The sequence below is a fragment of the Cenococcum geophilum genome, assembly GCF_001692895.1.
Source record: "Cenococcum geophilum 1.58 unplaced genomic scaffold K441scaffold_46, whole genome shotgun sequence".
Taxonomy (NCBI): domain Eukaryota; kingdom Fungi; phylum Ascomycota; class Dothideomycetes; order Gloniales; family Gloniaceae; genus Cenococcum; species Cenococcum geophilum.
Window position 1 is genome coordinate 250,792 of NW_027137604.1, and position 17,565 is coordinate 268,356.

The following is a 17,565-nucleotide window of genomic DNA, read 5'->3' on the forward strand; positions in this document are numbered from 1 at the left end:
CCGGGTCTGCTTTTGCTCGGTCCCGGATGAGTATAGGCCATGGCGCCAAACGAGGCGATTCTATTGGTGTCTTTAAGCCGCAGAGCGAGCCGCGCAGCACTCATCAATATGTTGGCTGCTTCCGGCTGAAAGAAACAATGGCTCTTATTTGGAGCGGAGGGATTGAATAATTTGGATGACAAAGTTCTGTCCTTGAGTTACCTTTAAGGATCACAATCTGCTACACGATATTTGTGACAAGGGTGGTCCTTCAGGTATGTTGATACGTGAGGCAGAACCTTCAAATCTTAGGAGGCAAGCAGCAATGATCATTTTCTGCGCACCATTCTGACGAGCATCTTGGTTTTGGATAGCCCCGGTGTTACTTGTGCGAATCTTATCTTAGTCTATCCTTTCCAAGAAAGAAGGCAATCCGTGCTGAAAGCTTCTACTGTAGTTTCCTGCCCACCGTACCCCAGACAAGGCCGAGGCCGAAGGCAACGGGCTGAAATTTTCCTATAAGCAGCGCTTCCGCACCGATTCGCAAGATCCTCAGCCTTGTTGCAAGACACCTAACCAACTTCTACAATTGCCCAAAGAAAAACGTGAAATCCACATCCAATCCGTGTGCCGTCTTCAATTGTCGATCTCTTGTTAGTTTGGGCTTCACATGAGTGATCGCGCCAATTTTGCACAAGTTTCCAAGACGCATTCACCGAAATCATCCAGATTGTGTGATTTTCTATGTCCAAGTACGTAAGGCATATACCTCTTTAAATCAGCATGAATATTGACCGTAATGTAGAATCTCGCATTCATGACTAGGAAGCCTCGGAAAGTCGACTTGAGGGGAGAGCTTCTCAAAGAAATGAACAGCTTGAGTTATACAGTGGAGCGCCGGAATGCTAGCTTTGTATCCATTGGGGCTATCCACAGGATATTTACTGCCGATAACTCCAAAAATCTGCGTCGAAGTCTTGGGAAAGACTTGAGAACATTCCACCTAAACAAAACAGTGGATGAGGGAGAACTGAATGAACTGGAGACGCACGTGAAGAACAAGGCTGAGAAGCTTTATGCGGTTCTTCTCTTGGTGGGCCAGCCGCAACGGATCGTACCGCTCTACCATTCCAAGCCGCCTATCGACGATTCAATATTCAACCACTTCCAGGACGGACATGGACCATATTGCACAATGGAGTATTTACGTGGTTCGCCGCTTCGGGATATCGCAGACCCCGTCTATGAGACACAATGGGAGATTCCTCCGATTTTCTACGCCGAAACTCATCGAAAGTACCCGGCTAAGTACTTTCGTTTCCCTTTCAGGGAAAGGCCACATGATCCGAAATTCGGAAGCTGGGGAGGTGTGTACAAGACAGTTATTGCCGATGGACATCTCAAAGCGCCTCACTATAGGCCGGTAAGTGTTCTGAGAGTTCGATGTTGTCCCCCCTTCTCATTGTTCACTTGCTTCGCTAAATTTAAAAGCAATGTTTGCCTGACGCTGTCCACAGGGAGACATTGTGGCTTACAAGGTTATCAGGAAGGAGGAGGGATATACTTGGGAACAGATGATGAAAGAAGTCGACACCCTTCGTGCGCGGAAGCATGGAAATATTGTGCCCTTGCTTGTCAGTTTCTCCGCCGGTGCTGAAGAACCTGAGACCCCCAGTTACATGGAAGAATGTCTACACATGCTGTTCCCGCATGCTGAGGCTGGGGACATGAAAGCCTGGCTAGAAAGCAACAGTTCGCCTAACGGTCTGGACACCGAGTCTGCTCGTCACACGTTCGTCTATAATGCCATGCAAGACCTTGTCTCGGGCTTGGCGTATATTCATCGCGTGATTAATGGGAAGATAGCATTTCATCATGATCTGAAACCCAGCAACATCCTATTGTTCTCCGGAGAAATCAGGCCTGGAGAAAGCGGCCCAATTTGGAAAATTTGCGACTTCGGTAACGCAAATCTCAAAGATCCCGAGGAAGGCACTGGTACTATACATAACCACGAAAAGGTTTTTGGCACATATACGTACCGACCTCCGGAATACTTTGTTGGTGTTGACGCTGGCGATGAACAGAAACATGGCCGCCCGTTCGACGTTTTTTCTCTCGGGTGCATCTTTCTTGAGCTAGCAACGATCTACAGGTATGGCTGGTCAAATGCCGGCTTACCAGGATTTAAGCGTCGGAGAGCTTCAAACACAGAGCACGTATATACCGGAGATCGACCCAAGGAAGACGTGTCTTTCCATAATAACCTCAAGGTCGTCGAGTCCTGGATCGACCATCTAAAGGAAGACAAGAGCAATAAAACTTTTCGCATCATTCTCCAGCTCATCAGAGCAATGCTAAGGGATCGAAACCAAAGGATATTTGCATGGGAAGTCGAGATGGATCTTTACGAAATGCGCCACCCATGTGAAAATGACGACGATCTCAAAGAGCGTCTCCGCACAATCATTCAACCGTCCACAGAGCCCCTGAACAGGCTGGATAATCAGCACAATCCTTTGCAAAGAGCTATTGCTAATCGCCGAGCACCGTGGTGGATTGCTATTCTTAAAGAGAACAAGTGGTCCTATGACGCACCCACTTCAACCCCGGAACTCACTCAGCGAGAGAGAAAAGTTGACAAATATTACTCCACCCTGGCCTCATTTGAATTGACCCGCGATTTCAAATTCAATCGTTTGTTTGGCCGCCATGGAATTGATGACCAAATTAGAAAAGGGTTCCGAAGCTCAAACTATGTTGGACTGCATGGCATCAGCGGCATTGGGTGAGCAGCCAGCTACACAAGACATGACCTGCCTTTAACTTATATAAAACTAGGAAATCCCATCTAGCATACCGCTACACTGCGCGATTCCGGGATACAGATAAAAGCGGAGATAAGAAACACACTTTCTGGGTCGAAGCCGGAACTCGTTTCAACTTTCTGAAGTCTTTCCGTATCATTGCCAAAGAAATTAGCATCCGTGCCTCGGAGATCGAAGAAGAAGAAGCTCTCGTTGCCGCTGTGAAAGCGTGGCTGATGAATTGTGAGACTGGGCTATGGATCATGGTCATCGACGGCCTCGACCACCCTGAAGTTGCCGCAGAGCTCAAAAGCCTTTTACCTCCAGATTGCGGTCAGATGCTCATCACGACAGAAAATCGGGCTGTTCTCGAGCACTTTCTGCCCCTCAATCGCGAAGAATTGTGTTTTCATGTCGACTACCTTGAGATGGAAGATTGTCAATCCATCTTCCGTTGGCATATTACCGACAACCTCGTGGCAGAGGGAAATGCATACCTGGACGATCTGCTCGGCAAACTGTCACTACCCATGTCTATCATAATGTTGGCGAAGTACTTGACGAAATATCACATACCTGCATTGGACATGTACAATGATATGTCAGCTGGAAATGGCCAGCGAGTCCGAACCGCTGTGTCTGCTTTCTACGATGGGCTCTTCAGCCCTTTGATCTCTAGTTCCTCGAACGCTACAAGGTTCGAAGGGAAGCTTGAAGAATGGCCAAGTGAAGAACTAAAGCTCCTTGGCGAACTCTCTTGTTTAAGTAACGACGAAATGGAGCTCAGACTGATTGAACAAACCTACGAGAGTCACCCACAATTCCCAGAGATGCTTGGTACACTAGCGAATTGTTCCTTGATTGGCAGAGGAGAAAGGGGCACTTACTACATGCGCGAATTCGTTCAAAGAGCTGTCCGCGACTGGATTGAAAAACGAATGGGTATTATGGGCCTCGTAAAGCTCCACGAGACAGCTCTCACCATGTTGTCCTTGCTTTATGGTAAAGAACGGGATGAACATGCATTAGAATCGAATAAGATTCGACGGCCCTCCTATCTCTGGAAATTGAGGTTTATGCCGCATTTTGAGCGCTTCCTGGATTTTGTGAGGGAACGTGGAGATCGGCTCGAGAGACTCATCAACTACTACGTTAGCGATAGGATGGCTAAGTCGGTCATCACGTTCTCTCACGTGTATCTGGAAGAAGGTCGCTACGATGACGCCATATTCGTCCTCAGATTTACGCATGAGCATTACAAAGAACGGAAGTACCATTACCAGCTCGGTCGCAATCTGATCAAAGCTTATCTCTTCTGGTCACTAGGGAGAAAGTCCCAACACAATCTACAGGAAGCCGAGAAACTTCTGAATGAATTAGTCAAGGAGTCCGAGAAGGAGAAGGAAGTAGAACAGCGATGGTGGCTCATTTTAGAGTTGGCCAATTTCTACAGCAAATCAAAGCGGCCAAAGCTGGCTTTGCAGCGGCTCAAGGGCTTACGGGAAACCCAGCTGAGCACGCAGAACGGAGTACCGTCTCTCATTAGGCAGAGCAATATGGGTCTAGAAGACGATAAAGTTCAACGTCTTGTGATCCTTTTGAAAATCGAGGAAGCGAAGGCTCACTTCGCTAGTGCCAAGGTCTTGAATAGTCAGGGTCATTCAGAGAACGCCGAGAAGGAGCTCGAAAGGGCTGAAACTTACTTCAACGACGCTAGATTAGCCATATCCAAGTGGTTACCCGGAGAGACACAGTGGGTTATGGAAGTTGACGATGAAATTGCTGACGTTCTCTTCGAGATTGGCACGCAAGAAAGGCTGGGCAAGGCGTGTGATATCCACCTTACGCGATTGAGAGCCATTGAAGCTGAGAACAAGGCCGTCGACCGCTCCTGGAGTGAGAAAGGGTTGTGGAATATTAACTGTAAAATTGCTCGCATTTGGATTCGAATGCGTCAAGATCATCTTCGGTGCGGAGCTATTCAACTATTGAAACAGCTACTTGAATGGCATAGAGAGCGGTATGGAGAAAATCATGGGGATACTCGCACTTGCGCGTATTTGCTCAAAGACGCATATGAAAGAGATGGTCAATATGCAGCCGCTGGTGACATTGACAAACAATACTGCCTGAACGATGATTCTCACTCTGTCGTCTTGGAGACTGATACCGCCGAAAACAACATTATGGGATTATCGATATGGCTTCTTGGTATCCTGATCTCACTGTCTGTCTGTTTGGTGCATTGGAGTGGCTGCTTTCGCATATGAAATCTGGATTAATCAATTCATTCTCGTTCAATGTCTCCAGTCAATTCAAAGGGCATGTAGACAATCAGACTGAAGGCTTCCAAACCACTAAAACCATGTTAAAGTAATGAGTTATCCATAAGAGAATTTCCACTAGCACACAACTGTCCTTCGTATTCTAGGCCGAGCAGAAAGGGCGGATCGGTTAGAATACGAGCCCTAGTTATAGTCTCACCTTGAGAAGGGAAATAGTAATCTGCGCTATATGCTCTTTTAAGCAAAGGAAAGAATCAAAGGCTTAGGGGCAGGATTGGAAAACCTAAGCGGAGGTGCTACAAGGGGGTGACATGAGCGGGCTGCCCGCCCTCCCTGCAAGTTTTGGTGGCATTATAACCATATTAGCAGCATTTTAGTGGGACGCTACTATAATACCACCAAAACTTGCAGGGAGGGCGGGCAGCCCGCTCATGTCACCCCCTTGTAAAACCACCATAGCGCCTGTGAAAAACAGTCGAGTTTACCTAGGTATGATTACATGTTGAATTGACAACAGTAACATATTCATTACGTGGTATATCAACATGTTATCAGAGTCTCGATGCTCGTATATTCGGACTACGTATATCATTGCATGAGGCCTTATGAAATTACATTTCCATCTTCTGGGGTATTTCCGTGTCCAAAGCCAGATAACGCCTTGTGGTATGGATGTACCAGAATGCAAGGTATCCATAGCTCCATCCAACTCCCATAATAATATATGTACTTGTATGTACATTTCAGTGCGGAAGAAACTTATGAGAGGGTGTTAGCTGGACCACGGAAGAGCGCGTCTCCAGAAGGACGACGGAGAAAGCGGAGAGGGAACGTCGCCGAGGGCTGTTCATCCATAAACGTCAGCGATTTTTGTGCAGGAGAACGGGTCCTCTTACGTGGACTAGGCATTGATGTCCGGGGGTAATATTCAGATAGCGAGCTGCTTCTCCTCTGGGACTGGACTCGACCAAGGCACCTGTGCTTAGGACTGCCTCGCTGAGCCGATGGCCTATCAACAATGGAATAGTCAAAGTCTCCTCGCCCATTCTGGGCCAAGTCAAATGCCTGGCTGTCAGGGCCAAGGCCAGTAATAGCCCCCAGGCCTTGAGTCGCATCTAGATGCGAGGCCGGGCCGCTCGCGTGCCCCACGGGTGGTGACGACCCAAGTAACGAAATATGAGGGGAGGCGGCAGCGTTGCCTTGCTGAAGGGATGGGGACGGGCTGGCGGCTCGCATGGAGCAGTCAGGCCTGCTCTAGAAGTTAGACGTGGCTCCAAAAGCCGTCGGCGATTGTGCAGCTTACCCAGTCATCCCAACACTATCGGGAAGGCGCAACCCCGCTGCAATGGGGAAAATGGCGTAGACGGCTGTTATGCAGAGCACGCATTTAACAGAGGGGCCTTGCTTGGTCGACTTGTGCTGGATGATGTGGTCAAATAGCGTCTGGACCTCGGACGTGGCTGGCGTCGAAGGCATTGACGAAGGGGAGCAGCGAGTTCGGTAAGGCCAGAGAAGGTCGACCAACCTCGAGCCGCCGTTGCCGCTTGCGAAGAGTGCCATGACGATAAAGGAGAGTCGCACTGCGTGAAGGACGCGTAGCGAGATTGTGCGGGCGAGAGTGGTATGGTGAACTGGGGGAGGTATGAGGGGAGGTTGTGGTGAGCAAGTTGGAGCTCAAGCTCTGCCTAGCGAGAAGCTCCTGCGGTGCTGGTCGTTCATTAGCCCGTGCGTGGTTGTAACACACTCCCATCCAGCTCCGTTATTTGCAGCTGACTCAGCGAGAGACTCGATTCTTAAAGTCATAATTAAAACAGCCTGGCACTTCGCTACGAGGTTGTTGGAGTCGGCGTCCTGGAGGCTTTGCTCTCTCGTTGTATGATGAGATGGAGCGACCACCAAGGCTGCTGGCGGCGGCTAATTACGTGACCAAGTGCGAGTAACGTTAGCCCCTGCTAGTTCTGCCGAACTAGCCCTGCCGAGTTGAACGCATCACCCACCACCAAAAAGTGTACAGAAATGGATGCACGACCCAACAACGCATTTTTTTTGTGGTTTTTCGATAGAACAAAAACGAGGCTATTCGACTTCTATAGAACCATTTCTGATTGGCTGGATCCCATTGTATAAAGATGCCGCTAGGCCTTGAAGGTGACAGGTCCTCCTTCGCGGGCTCCCCCGTAGCCTTCGCAGCCTTTCTCACAGTAGCTTCCTCATCTTCTGCCTTCCACTTTGCAATAGTGAGCCGGGCGTCGCCTGCGTAGATTGTGCCATATTTTTGTACTACTCGGCGATCACTTTGTCATTTTTGTCGCTCTGCGGCAGCGCTCCGTGCGGCCTTGAGATCCCGCTCCACCACCTCTCCGTGTCGAATTTGTGAGTAGCTGCCAAGCACGTAGCGCTGAATAACGTAGGGTTTATATGGATGATCGCTTTCCAATATCTTCGTCGCGAACTTATAGGTTGAGACTGGCGTAAAAGGCGTAGGAGGGCTTAAGGAACGGAAGGGTATCTCTTCGAGGGTCTGCTCGCGCGATAGTGGAGGTAGTTTATTGAGCACCTCATGGGGGTTAAGTGGCCAGAGGCCTGCTTTTCTAAAGGCTGTTTTGATTGTTGCTTGAACGTCTGGTGGCGGATGTGCTTCACTTCAGAGAGGAATTCAACCTTTCGTTCTACTGCGTACTTCTTGTGGTAGTGCTTGTACGCCAACATCGAGCGGCTGGAGTATGTGACTCGTGTGCGATGGAAGATTAAATGGATGAATCTTTTGCTCCCAGCAGTAGTCGATAAACTCGATCGTCATGTGGCTTCCACATCTATCAACGATGAGAAGCCGCCACTCACCCTGCTGCTTCATCGCGCTGAATTTGTCAAAGTGCTTGATCCAATCCAGCATTGGCTCATCGTTGACGTAGCCTGAGTCGGAGACCCCCATGTGATACGGCTTCGGGATGTAGGTGCAATTATACCACTGGAAAAGATGCTGTTTCGCCTTTATGATAAGCATCGGCGGCAGCACTATTCCACCAGCAGATATCGCCTCCACAGCCGTGAGATAGTCGCGATTCGTTTGGGTGCCCACAGTAGTAGATTTCTGGCCTTCTTGAACGCGAGGAGTGTGGTGGCCAGAGTAACTACGATCTGCTGCCCACCACAGCCGACGCGGAAGCTAGCTTCGTCCATATTCCAAGTATCTTCCTCCCCAATTGGGGTGGTGGCTCGGCGTGGTCACGGAAAAGCTCGGCGTGGTCAGAACATTTCTGACCACGCTCAACTTCTAACCACGCTGAGCTTTATGCATATGTAGCGCATATACAAACCAAAATAAAATTTTTAATAGAATTTAAAGTATTTAATAAATAAAAAATAAAAGTTGTATGCTAGGCATATGCGGGGTATATGCAATAATAAAATAAACAAACTAAGTTATTAAAATATTCTGTATATGCGATGTATAGTCTTAACATACACAGAGCATATGCTTACTCTATACACTCTACCAATTCTATCTTTATATTAAAGAGATCTTACTCCCTATACTACTCTCTAAAGTATTACCTTTGTGTTCTATATAAGGTAGGCTATACTATAGTGTTTGCTAAGCATATGCTAAGAATATACTGAGAATATACTGAGTATATGCTACGTGTATGCTCAGCAAACACCTACTAATAAGCCGTTTTAATACCGCGATATATTCTTATATGTGCGTGTATATGCTCAGCATATGCATCACATATTCAGTGCATACGGTCGCTAAAGTAAATTGTGGCTACTGATGCGCGTTCTGTATGGCTAAAAGTGTGGTACCGCCGACCTTTTTCCGGCGCTCCATCGGTGACCACGCTCAGCTTTCCCCGACCCACATTTGGTGACCACGTTCAACTTTTCCGTGACCACGCTTAGCTGCACCCCGTCCCCAATTCCATGGTCCATAATCACATTAAAGAACTTCGCGAAGGAAATTGGCCTCTGTGATGGACCTCCGGGGCCTTCTCGATACGCTCTTCAACCTCATAGGCAGGTCCCCAGCGTTCTGCAGTTGTTGGGGTGGTGGCATCCATTTTGATGTAAAAATGTATGGTGGGTAATGCGTTCAACCCGGGTGATGCGTTCAACTCGGAAGGGCTAGTAAAGACAACAAGCCTTTCTACCGCCATCTTGATACTCAAACGCCGAATCACAATCACTATACATGAGGATTCATTACTGTTTATATTTGATACCAAGCAAAGCGCTAACCATGTTTGTCTGCTTCTAAGCCAACCTTTTCGACATATTTGTGGCTACCGCATTTTCTCATCACCGTTTCCGTATATCATTTAGACCGTACGTTGCTGGTGCATTCGTTCCAATTTGTACAACGTATCGTTCATCGCTCGAGCCGTCCTTCCCTGTAACGGTGCCCTCTCTCCATTTCCCTGTCCTTCAGTCTCAGTCCGTGCATCATGATAGACCTAGACACAGCCGGCGCTCACCAGCCCTATAAACCCACACGGAATCGTTAATGCTATATTCTGTGCTGCTTTCGGCGCCTGGAGGAGTGGGCGGACGCGCCATTATGATCCCTTCTCAGCCTAGCACCACTCATCAGCCTTGCAACATTTGACAATGACCTGAGGCATAGATACCTTAGCTCGGTAGCAAACAATCATACACAGGTATTCATTAAAAGCGCTTAAGCTACGAAGGCATGGAAGCTTTGGGTTAACTGTAAGGACTTCAAAGGAGTTGAAAAAAATCCCTGACTGCTGCCTTGCGCGGCGGTTTATAATGCACAGCCCGATTCAGCCTTCGCAACTGCGCCCCTTTGTGTGCGACCACTTATCGCGAAAATCAAGGCCGATTGGTAATCGGCGCTGCAAGGCTGCGCCACCTAGGATCCAACCCGACTTCTGGTTGGTCCTTGATCTCACGATGCTTTGAGCCAAGAGCCTCACCTCCTGGTCGAGTACGCCTGGGTAACTGCAGTTATATTTAACCTGTAAGCTGCCCTACTCCTCTTCTGGTGACCGTTGTCTCATCATCACAGATGCCATGTCATGCAATCTACGGAGAGGCTTGAATCATGGACCCAGTCTCTGTCGCCGCCAGCCTTTTGACTTTGCTTGCTGCAGCTGGGTCAACTTGCAAGTTCATTTATAACTTCATACTTGATATATCTGATGCGCCATATGAGATCACGTCCCAAAAAGTCAAACTTAGATGTCTGCATCAAACCCTATCAACCCTCATCCGAGTTTATGGCGAACTGCCCCCTGAGTGGCAAGTTGATACAGACTTATTGTGGCATATACGAAAATTTATGGAGGATGTTGAAAAGATAAAAGTTAAGATTCAAAGTAGAGGCAGCATGCGCGATCGGTCCCGGACATATCATTTACGAGAAAGATGCAGGTGGTTATCGTCAGATCGCCAGCTAAAGAAGTTTTATAATTCGTTGGATCAGTGGAACACGATATTCTCTCGAGCATCATCTGCAATACATCTGTTCGTTTTACCTATTTCTACCCAATGGCCTTAATGAGCTAAACCATCCTAAGGAAGCTATTAATGCGGATCGTGGAACAGACAAGATTATCCGCAGCTGCAACACCGACAGCGTGTGCAGAGTCAGCTCCAACTACTGTCTGTGTTGCCGGCGAAAATTGCAGAGTAACGCCCATATTAAGAGGTCAATATGAAGCTACGGTGGGTCAGAAGAAGCAACAGGTTCCGGACTCGGCTTTCATTACTTCTGGTGAGGGAAGCCTTCGAGAAGACCGACTTGGCAATTATCTATCAACAATTTTTGACCCTGTCGATCTAAAAGTCAAGCACTGGCGCGAAATCCAAAGGTCTGCGCTAACAGCATATATACAAGCCGGGCCTGTTATTGTTAGGCATTGGTCTCCAGATGGAAAAGAAACCTACAGTGTTTTGCCAGCACAGGAGGGCTATTGCCTCTCGTTCACTTTCCAAACGGAAGTAATGGTGCACAAACGAATATCGGTTGTAGTATTTGGGTCTTATAGACTGATACAGCCATTCAGTCTTAGCTTGCGATGTAATATAAAAATTTCTGTATTGCTAGCATTCGATAGTTCCGCATATTTAGCTGCTGAACAGGGGAACTGGCTTGTGCTCCGACAATTACTCGCAGCCAGTCAAGTCAGCATATCAGACCGAACCAAACATGGAGAAGGATTGTTGCATGTACGTTCTCTTATGACCGTTTACGCGCACAACCCAAAGCTGATTTGGAGAGCAGATTGCGACGCGAGGAAACCATGTTGATTTAGTTATGGAACTCCTTCGCACTGGGGCTGATGTAAACGCCACGAATGATTTCGGCGAGTAAGTGCCAGAAATTCATGAGCATGTATGCACTAGAGCCTCCGAATTAACGTAAGCCTATTAGAACCCCGCTTCATCTTGCTGTGCAACAGAAAGTAGATTTCGATATCGCAAGGTGTCTCATCGACTCCGGGGCGAATTTGCACCACCAAGACCTAGATCAACGGACACCTCTCCACTCCTTCTTCAACACGACCTCTCAACAAATCATCCAGTTCTACCAGGACGACATAGACACCACAATCCAAGATTACATGGGAAGAACTATCGCCCACTACGTTTCTTGGAGCAAGACGTCCTCTACAACGGATATCCTACGGTGTCTGAAAAACACACCCTCCCAACTCCATCACGTCGACGAGGAAGGAAGAACAATGCTCCATTTTACTCTTAAAAGAGGCAATCTAGAATTGATATACTACCTCCTCAACCAACCCACCACTCCACTCTTCCAATTAGACATACGCGGCAGAACATTACTTCACTACGCAACGGAAAGCCGGCGAACGCAAACTATCAACGACCTCCTTGAACGAGGCTTCGACATACACGCCAAAGACCTAAGAGGCCGCACTGTTCTGCATCATGCTGCTTCGAAAGGCAATCTTGATGCCGTGAAGAGGCTACTTGAATTGGGAGCTGCAAGTGATCTCGGGGCTTTGGACAGAGATTCTCGGACGCCTTTGCAACTTGCGGCGATGCGTAATGCCCACAAAGTTGTAACCTATCTGCAGCCATTGTGTGAACCTCAGGAGCTGGTATTTCTGGGGAGAGCGGAATGGCAGAGGGAAAGGAAAAGGGCAACGTTGTTGTGCAATAGGGCATTGAGGGCAGGCTCATTATCTATACCGTTTTATATCATTATTTTTTGCTTGGGTTTCTTGGTTTGTTGGGTTTCGATGGCGGACGATAAGGCTTTGATAAAATGGGTAGGATGGTAGAAGCCTTGCTATCGGCATAGGGTGACCGCGCTTTAGTTCTTCACTTCTTATCGCACCATGTCGTCATCCCCTACTTCACTCTTGAGAATGGAGACACGAAAATATGAACTGCTTTTGAGTGGTGAAATTTGAGCAAATAAACATTGTAACTCTATGCCGGTGAAATGCATTTGAAGGCGGAGTATCCACAATAATAGGGAATACCTATGATAACCCGGAGTACTCACGATAGCATAGAGTATTCATAACGTAGAGTACTCATGATAGCGCGGAGTATTCATGAGACAAGGTTCCCGGAAGAGACGGTCTTCCTGTCGGGGTGTGGAGAGGGCGATGAAATCACCACCCTCTTCGCCAAGCCACTCGAGACGGGGAAGAAGACGGAGAAGAAGCTACTGGACGTTTTCTCAGGGGATTAAGCAGACCCTGAAAACCGAGCACCTGATTTTAGGTATAACTAGGTGACTACTTTTAGAAGCCTCTCTAAAAGTACTAGATTTAGATGTTAAGGGTGTTAGAAAACAAGCCCGCAACGATATCACGTGATGAGACTTGTGGGAGAAACCTCTTGGCAGGAATTAGACAACTTCGACCGGCGGTCAGTGTGTCCAAGAGTTAGCGACGCTGTCAGCTTCGCTGCTAAGAGGCTGCTAATGTAAGCAGTCAGCTAGCTGACTGAGTTGTGATAGTTAGTTAGCTATAAGACTGCAGCTAGCTAATAGCTCGCTGTCTTGGCGGTAAGAATTAGTGATAAGTAAAAGCTTTTGGTAAAAGTTAAGGATATTTGGATAATTTGGTTGGTTAATTATACGCTAAGTAATAGGAAACTTATATATCTCTATTGCGCGCCGAAACCCGTACTAAAGCTTACTATTTTATTACCTATATAAAATGCAACGTATATTGCATTTTACGCGTTAGCTAGGTAGTAGAGCTTTTTTATCTACTTTCTCCTCTACTTTTTTCTTATTTAATTTATAATCTACGCGTTATTTAACTCCTTTAGTACCGCGTAGGGTTTATAAATTAACTACTTCTTTCCCCCTGTTAGTCTTATAAGGTAGTAGTTGTTCTGTTGTTGTTTGTAAAGCTTATATATATTGTAATAGGGAAGGGTAAGGAACTTAAGGTTCCTTACCACGCTAGTGCCGCATTGGCACGTGACGGCAACTTGCCTTATGTGATGGCAATTTGCCTTATATAGCGGCAACTTGCCTTATATAATGACTACTTGCCTTATTCCCAACACTGGCAACTCTTCTTTTTATAGTTGCCATCTATATATAAATAATAATAGGCTTATATAAGTGCTACTATATAAAGGTACTAAGCTAAGGGGAGGAAGAAGAAGAGAAATAGTGTTAGGGGTTAACGCGAAGACGGGTAGGCCGCTAAGGCGCTAGTATGTTAGGAAAACAGGAAGTAGTGTAGGAAATTTAGTTTCGCTAAATGTGTTTTTGGGGCCTGGGGCTAGCTTTCCGCCATATTAGCCGACCCCCTAGAGCCTAGGGCTAGCTTTTTGCTATATTAGCTAACCCCCTAGAGCTATACGCTAGCTTATAGCTATAAAATAAATATTATCACTATTATTGCATTTTTTGCCATTAGGGTATTGAAATCCTAAAGGCCTCCTAGTAGGCTCTACGTCAGGAAAACGGGGAGTGGCGTAGGAAATTTAGTTCTGCTAAAAGCGTTTTTAGGGCCTGGGGCTAGCTTTCCGCCATATTTGCTAAAGCCTAGAGCCATTACAATTCTTAAATAGCCATGGCTAAAAGAGCGCAATACTATATATATTGTAGTAATAAGCCAGCTTATAGCTATAAAATAGATATTATTACTATTATTGCATTTATCGCAGATATTATATATATTGCTTTCATTAAAATCTATATTTATAACTATACTTTTCGTTTACAGCTCTAACTCTTTATATATTTATTAGCAGCTTATTTACCTTTTAAAAGAAAATCTTTATTATATAATATATTAAACTGATTAAAATTAACCCAAGAATTAATAAAAAAGCTTTAGGGCTCTAATTTAAGCTTTAATAGCACTATATACGCGCTACGGAGCACTAATAAAAGGTTATAAATATAACGTCTATTAATACTTCGTTGGCACTTTATAAGAGATCGCTGCTATAGCTCCACCTCCACTATATCGTGAAAATCGTTTACGCGGCCTATATCTTTAAGACGAAGTAGGTTAACTAAAACACCCATATATTAAAGCCACCTACCCTACAAGTTTAACCTTTCTTTGTCTATAACTATAATAATTAGTTAAGCCTTTCTAGGAAGCATACCGCTAAGAGGGTATATCTGCCCAGAAGTGGTAGTTTACGTATACTCTTGCACCTATATATAGTCTCGTCTCCATTTACCTTAGCTCTGCCAATTATATATATATTAGATAAACTCTTTAGCCATAAAGTCTAGGCTCTTTTTATCCCGCTTTTAATATTGGACCAAGTTATGGATACACATAAAGTATAAGCCTACTTTAGAAGAATCCTCTTCTCTATAATCCATTTAAATATTAGTAGTAGAGGTTCTATCCTGCTTATTACAATTCTTTTATAAAAATACAGCTAGTGCTTTAATAAAACCAGAAAGCCCTGTTTTATTTTTAACTTAATATACCCAGCGCCATATTTTAATTAGGATACCAGCCTTTTCCGCTATATATCTGTCGTCCTAGTTAATAAACCAGCCCATATCGGTTAGGTCCACTAGTTGTATTAGGGTTATAGTATAAACTACCTTAGCAATATCTACTAGCGATAAAGGTTTCGTTACTTTAAGTATATAGAGTTCTTCCATTGCCATTATTTAGAGGTACCGGGTATTATAATGGAGCAATTACTTTTAGTAGTCAGAGCGCTTATTTATGTAATTAAAAAATACCTTTATTAGAAGTTTGTGCATAACCTTACTATACTTAACGTCTATACTAGTAAGGCTACCTATCTTACGGATATAGTAGGGGTAATAGGTAAGAGCGTAAAGCTTTAGAATATTAAAGTGCCGTTTCTATATTACGCGGTGTAATAGGCGGAATCTAGAGAAGGCGGTTTTTGTCTAGTCTATAATATAGAGTACATATTCCATATACCTAATAGTATTATCGTTATATAAAGCGTATTATGCAAGCATTATAAAGTCCGAGACTGCTTAAGCATATAGTATTACTCCCGTATATTCCTTTAGTATAAGGGGTGCCAGTACTACTATAAGCTATCGCATTATATCCTTCCAGAGATAGCCCGTCCATTAACTAACTAATATAAACTCTTTAAACCGTTTTATACCAACAAATTCCGGTATTTAACTAAATTGTTTATTTAGTATAGCATCAATATAGTCTTCGGTTAAACCCTACCACTTTAGTTACCCTTTTAATTGCTATAGTTTTGCATTTTTAAGCAAGAGATTCTTAGTCCAGTTAATTAGATTAATTGCTGTCCCTTTTATAAGCTAGTGCAGTATATCAGGAGTTATATAGGTATAGATATTCACTAAGTAATACTTCCAGGCAAAGTTTTATTGTGGGTAAACCCAAGCATCATCTAACTATTTAATATTCCTTCTGGATTGGAGCTCTATTTATTATCTTGTGCTTATATAATTACGGAACTTCCATTTAGCCTAGAGATTTTCTTACTAGTCAGGCGGTATCTGGTATATAGTGCATTATCGAAGATTCTTTATACCTATAATTACGACTTACTCCTTATAGTCCGCCATTATTAATAAGATAATAGGGTAATATACTCTTATCTTTCTGTCTATATAGGCAATATAAATACCAGTCTTTGAAATTATTTCCAGCGCTTAAGATGCTATTAGTTAGTAATATACGGGTAGGTAGCTTAAAGCACTTACGGGCTAATATAAGTTCTATTGCGGTATAGTATACTTCTAATTTAACCTACCCCTTTATAATAGGAATAAACCTAAGTAATACTATACCCGGGCGTTTCTGTATATAGCGAGTTCGGCTATCTAAGTTAAACACCAAAGCGTACACTGGATATATTATTATTTCACCTTATTCGGACAGTAAGGTCTTATTAGTTATAATAACTAGCGGTACTATAATAGCGCCCAGTAGAAGCTGGTCCTACTAATACCACTAATAGTTGCTAGTATAAACTTCTATATACATCTGTGAATTATTGTTATTAAATAGTCGGACTAGGGCGTATATAAGATTTGGGGCAAATAGCTGGTGACCTAGTAAGAACCGTAGTACCTGCATAATACTTCTGTATTGGATATAGTATTCAGTCTATTCTATTAAATCCTTTCCTTTATTAACTTATAACGTGTATTCTTCCCATTTTTTAGGCATAATACCCTAGTTTAATTAATTATATCTCCGAAATAAGTCGTTTAAGTTCTTTACAGATATTTAATTTTGTAGTAGCGGAGCAAGCCAGGGGTCTCGTAGAAATCGATTAATAGCCCCCTATAACACTTTTTCTTGGACAAAGAATAGGGCAAGTATATACTCCGCTTCACTTTAAAATAGGTAAAATTCGGTTTCGGCGTTATTACGTAGATTAGGGCATTACTAATACAGCCACGTCTCGTCTTTGGTTGCATAGTATTACACTAGTTTACTAGTACCTCTCCTGGTAACCTCCATATAGCCTTCTATTCTAATAGATGTTATAGTTAATAATAATCCTCTCTCTTATAGGGGGGGTTTCGGTTAGTTAATAGAGGTCTCTATAGTAGGTACCTTATAGCATATAGCCTGGTTATTTAATAGTAGGGTAGATATCCTATTAGTAGTAATAATTGCTATATTATTATTGCGCAATACAAAGCCCTCGTCTTCGGAAGATATTTATCGGTTACGGTTGGCGATTTTTAGTGTGTTATTAAATCTATTATTAGTAGTTTAATAGTTAAATCGGACCAGTTTATTCTTATCCCTATATCTACGCCTTTTCTAGGGGTTACTTTACCTTTAGATTTTATCCTTATATTTATATTTTATTTTATAACGTTCCGCGCCACTAGTAAAACATAAAATTGCACGGTATTAGCTATATCTTCTATCTATAAAGTATGCGGTAACTATTATAGATTTAGCTAGTATTTACGGCTTATTAATGCTTAACTTACTCTTATACTAGGGTAGTAATATATTAAGCAAATATAATATTATTATTTCTAGCTTTATAGTTAGTAAGGAGTGGAGTAGACG

At 44.3% G+C, this 17,565-nt stretch overlaps 4 protein-coding genes across 4 annotated transcripts; 2 read left to right on the forward strand and 2 right to left on the reverse strand.

The window, feature by feature from the left end:
• The first annotated feature begins 327 nt into the window (after positions 1-327).
• K441DRAFT_642823 (uncharacterized protein) lies at positions 328-5,356 on the forward strand. The gene is made up of 4 exons (XM_067646705.1): positions 328-731; positions 785-1,402; positions 1,497-2,767; positions 2,821-5,356. Exons 2-4 carry the CDS (start codon positions 797-799, stop codon positions 5,054-5,056), a joined length of 4,113 nt encoding a protein of 1,370 aa, XP_067500049.1. The 5' UTR covers positions 328-731; positions 785-796; the 3' UTR covers positions 5,057-5,356.
• A 173-nt stretch (positions 5,357-5,529) lies between these two features.
• On the reverse strand, positions 5,530-6,945 carry K441DRAFT_665832 (uncharacterized protein). Its single transcript, XM_067649555.1, has 3 exons — positions 6,375-6,945; positions 5,968-6,320; positions 5,530-5,914 (listed from the first exon to the last, which is right to left on the reverse strand). Exons 1-3 carry the CDS (start codon positions 6,629-6,631, stop codon positions 5,844-5,846), a joined length of 681 nt encoding a protein of 226 aa, XP_067500050.1. The 5' UTR covers positions 6,632-6,945; the 3' UTR covers positions 5,530-5,843.
• Positions 6,946-7,147: 202 nt separating this feature from the next.
• Positions 7,148-7,853, reverse strand: K441DRAFT_665834 (uncharacterized protein). Its single transcript, XM_067649556.1, has one exon. The coding sequence runs from the start codon at positions 7,778-7,780 to the stop codon at positions 7,562-7,564; it is 219 nt and encodes a 72-aa protein (XP_067500051.1). The 5' UTR covers positions 7,781-7,853; the 3' UTR covers positions 7,148-7,561.
• A 2,275-nt stretch (positions 7,854-10,128) lies between these two features.
• K441DRAFT_617470 (ankyrin) lies at positions 10,129-12,440 on the forward strand. Its single transcript, XM_067645797.1, has 4 exons — positions 10,129-10,558; positions 10,612-11,263; positions 11,319-11,404; positions 11,469-12,440. The coding sequence occupies exons 1-4, from the start codon at positions 10,137-10,139 to the stop codon at positions 12,343-12,345; spliced, it is 2,037 nt and encodes a 678-aa protein (XP_067500052.1). The 5' UTR covers positions 10,129-10,136; the 3' UTR covers positions 12,346-12,440.
• The last annotated feature ends 5,125 nt before the right edge of the window (positions 12,441-17,565 follow it).

Excerpts from the sequence above, each read along its gene's own strand:
- K441DRAFT_642823 (XM_067646705.1), top strand. The coding sequence starts at position 797 with ATGACTAGGAAGCCTCGGAAAGTCGACTTGAGGGGAGAGCTTCTCAAA. Across the intron at positions 1,403-1,496 it reads AAGCGCCTCACTATAGGCCG|GGAGACATTGTGGCTTACAA; the intron begins GTAAGTGTTCTG and ends CGCTGTCCACAG. Across the intron at positions 2,768-2,820 it reads CATGGCATCAGCGGCATTGG|GAAATCCCATCTAGCATACC; the intron begins GTGAGCAGCCAG and ends ATATAAAACTAG.
- K441DRAFT_665832 (XM_067649555.1), bottom strand. The coding sequence starts at position 6,631 with ATGGCACTCTTCGCAAGCGGCAACGGCGGCTCGAGGTTGGTCGACCTT. Across the intron at positions 6,321-6,374 it reads GATAGTGTTGGGATGACTGG|GCCTGACTGCTCCATGCGAG; the intron begins GTAAGCTGCACA and ends CTTCTAGAGCAG. Across the intron at positions 5,915-5,967 it reads GACATCAATGCCTAGTCCAC|CCCTCGGCGACGTTCCCTCT; the intron begins GTAAGAGGACCC and ends ATGGATGAACAG.
- K441DRAFT_665834 (XM_067649556.1), bottom strand. The coding sequence starts at position 7,780 with ATGTTGGCGTACAAGCACTACCACAAGAAGTACGCAGTAGAACGAAAG.
- K441DRAFT_617470 (XM_067645797.1), top strand. The coding sequence starts at position 10,137 with ATGGACCCAGTCTCTGTCGCCGCCAGCCTTTTGACTTTGCTTGCTGCA. Across the intron at positions 10,559-10,611 it reads GCATCATCTGCAATACATCT|GAAGCTATTAATGCGGATCG; the intron begins GTTCGTTTTACC and ends AACCATCCTAAG. Across the intron at positions 11,264-11,318 it reads ATGGAGAAGGATTGTTGCAT|ATTGCGACGCGAGGAAACCA; the intron begins GTACGTTCTCTT and ends TTTGGAGAGCAG.